The sequence below is a fragment of the Osmia bicornis genome, chromosome 12 (genome assembly GCF_907164935.1).
Source record: "Osmia bicornis bicornis chromosome 12, iOsmBic2.1, whole genome shotgun sequence".
NCBI classification, from domain to species: Eukaryota; Metazoa; Arthropoda; class Insecta; order Hymenoptera; family Megachilidae; genus Osmia; species Osmia bicornis.
The window spans coordinates 9,546,421-9,551,586 of record NC_060227.1 but is presented as its reverse complement, the minus strand read 5'-3'; the positions used below and the strand labels follow the sequence as shown (position 1 = coordinate 9,551,586).

The window sequence follows — 5,166 nt, the reverse complement described above, 5'->3', positions numbered from 1 at the left end:
CTTCTTACGAATGACACACGCAACACGTTGTGAACAAATATTACATTTTTAGGATCAATTATTTGCAGTAAGTTTTGTATTTACGTGTATCGTTTGATCTATCTTATTTTGTATTATACATACATATGGTTTTTTACAGAGATTTGATTATTATACAACTGTTGTTTGGTTTTTACACGCGACACTCGCAACGCGTAGCTAATATTACGACATTGTTTGTTGGAACCAATTATTTTCGGTAAGTTTTGTATTTACGTGTATTGTTTAATCTATATCTTATTTTGTACTAAACATATATATATATATAGTTTTTTCTAGGGATTTGTTTTTGCAACTACCGTCCTTTGTCTTTTTACGTGCGACACACGCAACACGTAGTGAACGAATATTACATTTCTGGGATCAATTATCTACAGTAAGTTTTGTGTTTACGTGTATTGTTTAATCTATTTGTTATTTTATATTATACATATATATGTTTTTATATAGGAGTTTGTTTGTTCAACAACTGTTGTTTTGTTTTTTACATGCGACACACGCAACTCGTAACTAATATTACGACATTGTTGGAATCAATTACTTCCAGTAAATTATAGTCATGCTATTTTGTTTGTTCACTGTGATGATAATATTTTCTTTATAGATGGAAGAAGTGGCGGGAAAATCAGTGGGCAGTTCAATTTTTTTATGGAAAGATTACACTTACAATAAAGACAATCGTAGCGCCCACATTTATCGTTGCAACACCAGACGGACTACACGATGTCGTGGGGCTGTAGTAGACCTCGGTGATGGTACTATTAGATTATTAAGACCTCATAATCACTCGAAGGTACTTCATAGACGCGATCATGAGAAAATGAAGAATGAAATGCGTCACATGTGCCGGGAAACGTTGATTCCATTGAAGGAAGTATTTGATGATGTCTGCAGGAAGTAAGTCATGCAAATAATAAAATAGATTTTCATATTATTAACAAATTGTGTGAAAAAAGTTTTTGTTTCTAAAGGTATCCTGATGCTGCGTGTACATTGTCGTATAATAGTATGAAAGCTGTACTTTTTAGAGAGAGACAAAGAAATTATCCACACATTCCAACGAGTTTAACTGCATTAAATGAATGCATAGTAAATCATTCTTTTATGAGAAATATATGTAAAACAGTAATAAAAGATGAAAACGCTAAAGTGGCGATTTTGTTTTCCACGGAAACACTGTTGCAGATTCTTAATGTCTCTCAAACTATTTATGCCGATGGTACTTTTTCTGTAAGTAGCATACAAATTTGTTATATAAGATTTAATTTCATGAATTATACCAATTTGCATACAAATATATTATTATATTAATAATTACATATATGTAATCTGTGCAATAGGTTTTAATAATGTGCGCAATTTTTATTCAAGGTTTTACCTGCTCAGCCACCTATTGCACAACTCTATATTATCCACATTCAGTATATGGATACTGTGAGTATAATATGTATTATGTAAATAGGTTACTTTAGTTCGTTATTATGAATAATAACTATATATGTATACAGGGCAGAAATTGTAATAGATGATGTAGTACAACCTCTTGTCAGTTGTATCACTCATATCTAATTGGAAGCTAGCCAAGTAATTTGGTACTAAGCAAATGTTCAAACTTGATTTTTCTCGAAAACGAGGTCTCGTATAAAAAAATTTCATATCAAACTTTATTCATATTTTTTTATCTAGAATTACCACTTATCTGATTGTACTGATTTCCGCCCGGCCACAAATACTGCCCTGTTAAGCTTAATTGACGTATCTGTAAAAATCTTGTTTCGAGAAAAGAGTGATTTAGTTCTTTTAATAATGTCAACTATATGTTAAACCATATGTTAAATGTTTTTAGAATAATCAAAGTACCAATCCATAGTTTTTCTGCTTTAGGGATAAGTTAAAATATAACATTTATTTAGTATCCGAATTGCTTGTAACCCGAAATTTGTAAAAGTTGCATGAACGTCAATTAGCCTTAGCAGGGTAGTATACATATATAGTCTGTATACAATACAGAACTATGCAAATGCTGTTTTGAATAACGAATATTCGCGCGATTTTTTAGCGGGAATTTTTATAATGAAAAATTATTCGTTATTCGAAATAAAATTTACCAACTTCCGAACTCAATGGATTCGATACTATGTTTTATAAATGCATCAAGATAAAGAAGTTACTTATACGTTACAACAAATAGCTGGGTATTATGAAAAATTATGTAGAAAAATAAAAAAATGGTTGGCAAATAAATTCACGAATTGTGTGTGTACGTTTTCTTAAGCAAAATTATTTCATAGATTCGAAAAAGGAACAAGAATAATACAAAAATATGAATTCCTTAAGGCAAAGATTACAAAGAAGAAATCACACAAAGGCAAGAATTTAGGTGTCAACTTAATACTTGGAAGATATAAATTAATTTTGTTTGCACTTTGTAAAGCGTTTTTAATTTTGAGTTAGGGAAATGAAGATGAGGTAGGGAAACTTACTTTGCAACACCTCTTCTGTTTATACTGATAGAAGTTTTTCTTTCACAGGGAGTAGGTACAGTATTCATACTATGCGAAGCATTAACAAAGGCTATGTATACAGCAATATGGTGCAAGATAAAAGAATTAGCTCCAATGCTTCATAAGAATTTAAAATTTACAATGACGGATTATGAAACTGCAGCGATGGTTACATTGGAGCAACAGTTTCCTTCGAGCATTGTAAAGGGCTGCTGGTTTCACTATAATCAGGTTTATATAATTTTATAGAGAATAAATTTGTTACTCATAAAAAAATACGGTTTTTAACGAATTATACGTTCTAAAGGCTTTACTACGAAAATGACGCCATTTAGGTCTCACAGATGCACCAACTAAAGTATTGTCAATGGTGTTGCGAACCTCGCTTGTATGTATGTGTGTGATATCGTGTGAATTTAGCCGCAAAGCTTGTAATCACAAGCGCTTGAATGAAATGTAATATGGCGACGATGCCATAAGAGTATGGACTGCAGCATGTCTGAATTAGTTATATCACTGCTCATAAATTAGGAGCCAAAATTCAAAGGAATATGCAAACAATAGATAAGATACTGTAAAACTTTTCAACACGGGTGATCGTGCTGAGAGAGAGTTGGTAAATCCGGAGAAATACGACTGTCACACTTGAAATTTTCTAAAGGAGCTAATTTATTGCGGGCCGTATCTAATTCGGTTACTCGTAACGACAAATCATGTGGTTCTGAACACTGTCGAAGTCTTTCGACATCTGTTTATTTACAGAGGGTCGTAAATTCTTTTAAGGGTTGCTTGCTGCTAGCGCGAGACCTTTTGTTATTTTCGTTTCTCTATATCCCACGTTTTCTCCTAGCACGTGTGCACGGAATCGTTCTCGAGTCTTGGCGGAGCACCACCATCTTATGCTCACCCAAGGGTGGACCGAAGCCAGGGAGAGGGACCACCCTCCGGACCGGGATAGGCCCCACACCCATTGGACAGGATGATCCTGAGGGAGGATTCAGGATCCAGCGAGAAGGGGATGGCAGCCAACATCGATCGAAGATCTTCACCGCCAAGCTCAGAACGATTCAAAGCTTCAACCTGTCTTGATTCACCTTCTAGAAAGAATAAAGAAATTCAAACTCCATTTATTCTTAAACGCAAAGTGTGTTTTATTAAACCCGCGCCGCGAGCAGAGCGCTTCAGCGCTCACGGGCACCTTCACCCACGTTATTATTATCCAATACATCCCTTGATAACTAAATCCATTCGGCAGCAATGGTGTTGCGTGTCCGTTAGCGGTAAATAAGGATTCCAGGAATTTAGGCGCAGGTAAAGTGATTCGTGGAGCGCTGAGGCGCTCCGCTCGCAAGGCGCGGAAAAATGAAACAAATAAATATCTTTCTCAGTATTACGATTTTAATTTCAGAATTTAATCGAACTGTTCAAGCTAAGTTTCAAAATATGCGTAGTTGTATGTAGCTGTGAGAACAACTTTTGCTAATGAGCGACAAATCATTCTGCCCGTTCTGCGCTTGGCGGAGGAGATCTTTGTGCGTTGTCGGTCGATGCCCCTTCCTTCGTGGATCGTGGATCCTCCCTCAGGATCATCCCTTGTTCAATGGTGGAGGAGTCCACCCCGTCTCGCGTGGGCCCCTTCTCCTGGCTGTGGTCCACCCTCAGGCGCGTGGAAGTGGAGGCGCTCCGCCATGACGCTAGAACGTTGCAGCGCACATGTGCTACGAAAAAGCGTGGGACCCAGAGAAAATAGGATAATACAAGACCTTGTACTTGCTAAAGGCAACTCTTCAGGAAATTTACGACCCTCTTAGAGTGCATGAAAAGACAGGATATCGAAAAGACTTCGTTACTTTTAAGGACCGTTCGTGACTTGTTCGAAAACAACGAATTAGCTATGGTCTATCATAAATTAGTCTTTTAGGAATTTACTAAGTGAAACTATTCCATTCTCTGGATTTCCGGCCTGTCTCTCAGCTCGATCACCCACGTCGAGGGTTTACAATTTTGGCTTTGTTTATTTTTATAATATGAGCGTACACGCAGATGGCTTAAACTCCGCTCTTAATTTATAGCCATCGATACAAAAGGTCCTTGAAGAACATTCGAGACATATCGATACAATAGCCTATCGATAAATATTCCTATGTCAATGTCGCCATACCACTCTAGACATATTCACGTGATAACGTTTCACGTTACAATGGCAATGACTTTAGCCTTAGTTTCTACAGATCTTTTTGAACAAGGTTTTCTTGAAATGAACGTGAAGCAGCTTCCTTTATTTCTGAGTATGTTGCAATTAAAATTTTTATTGATATATACGATCCACATGGCTACCAAAGGCAGAAAAAGGTTCAGTAAAACGATTGCCCCATGAGAACAATAAACATAACAGAATGTTGTAATAATATTGTTTTTAAGAAAATGGGAAAAGGCAAAAAGAACATATGGTATTTTTGGGTAAATCTTTTGTTATTTTTATTTTGTTTGTTTCTTATCGTTTTTGTATAAACGAAATGAAAAAATGATTTCTCAAACCTTACAGAAAACTAAAACAATTAATAATGGATGAAGAAATTAAAATAAAAAGATAAATGAAGGCAATGTGTACGTCGTAAAAGCA

General features: G+C 35.6%; 1 protein-coding gene across 1 annotated transcript; it reads left to right on the top strand.

Moving 5' to 3' along the window:
• The first annotated feature begins 334 nt into the window (after positions 1 to 334).
• On the top strand, positions 335 to 2,797 carry LOC114881802. Its single transcript, XM_046288174.1, has 5 exons — positions 335 to 415; positions 644 to 936; positions 1,011 to 1,269; positions 1,411 to 1,473; positions 2,571 to 2,797. The coding sequence occupies exons 2-5, from the start codon at positions 644 to 646 to the stop codon at positions 2,790 to 2,792; spliced, it is 837 nt and encodes a 278-aa protein (XP_046144130.1). The 5' UTR covers positions 335 to 415; the 3' UTR covers positions 2,793 to 2,797.
• The last annotated feature ends 2,369 nt before the right edge of the window (positions 2,798 to 5,166 follow it).

Coding starts and splice junctions, on each gene's coding strand:
- LOC114881802 (XM_046288174.1), top strand. CDS start 644: ATGGAAGAAGTGGCGGGAAAATCAGTGGGCAGTTCAATTTTTTTATGG. Junction 937..1,010: donor TTTGATGATGTCTGCAGGAA/GTAAGTCATGCA, acceptor TTGTTTCTAAAG/GTATCCTGATGCTGCGTGTA. Junction 1,474..2,570: donor ACATTCAGTATATGGATACT/GTGAGTATAATA, acceptor TTTCTTTCACAG/GGAGTAGGTACAGTATTCAT.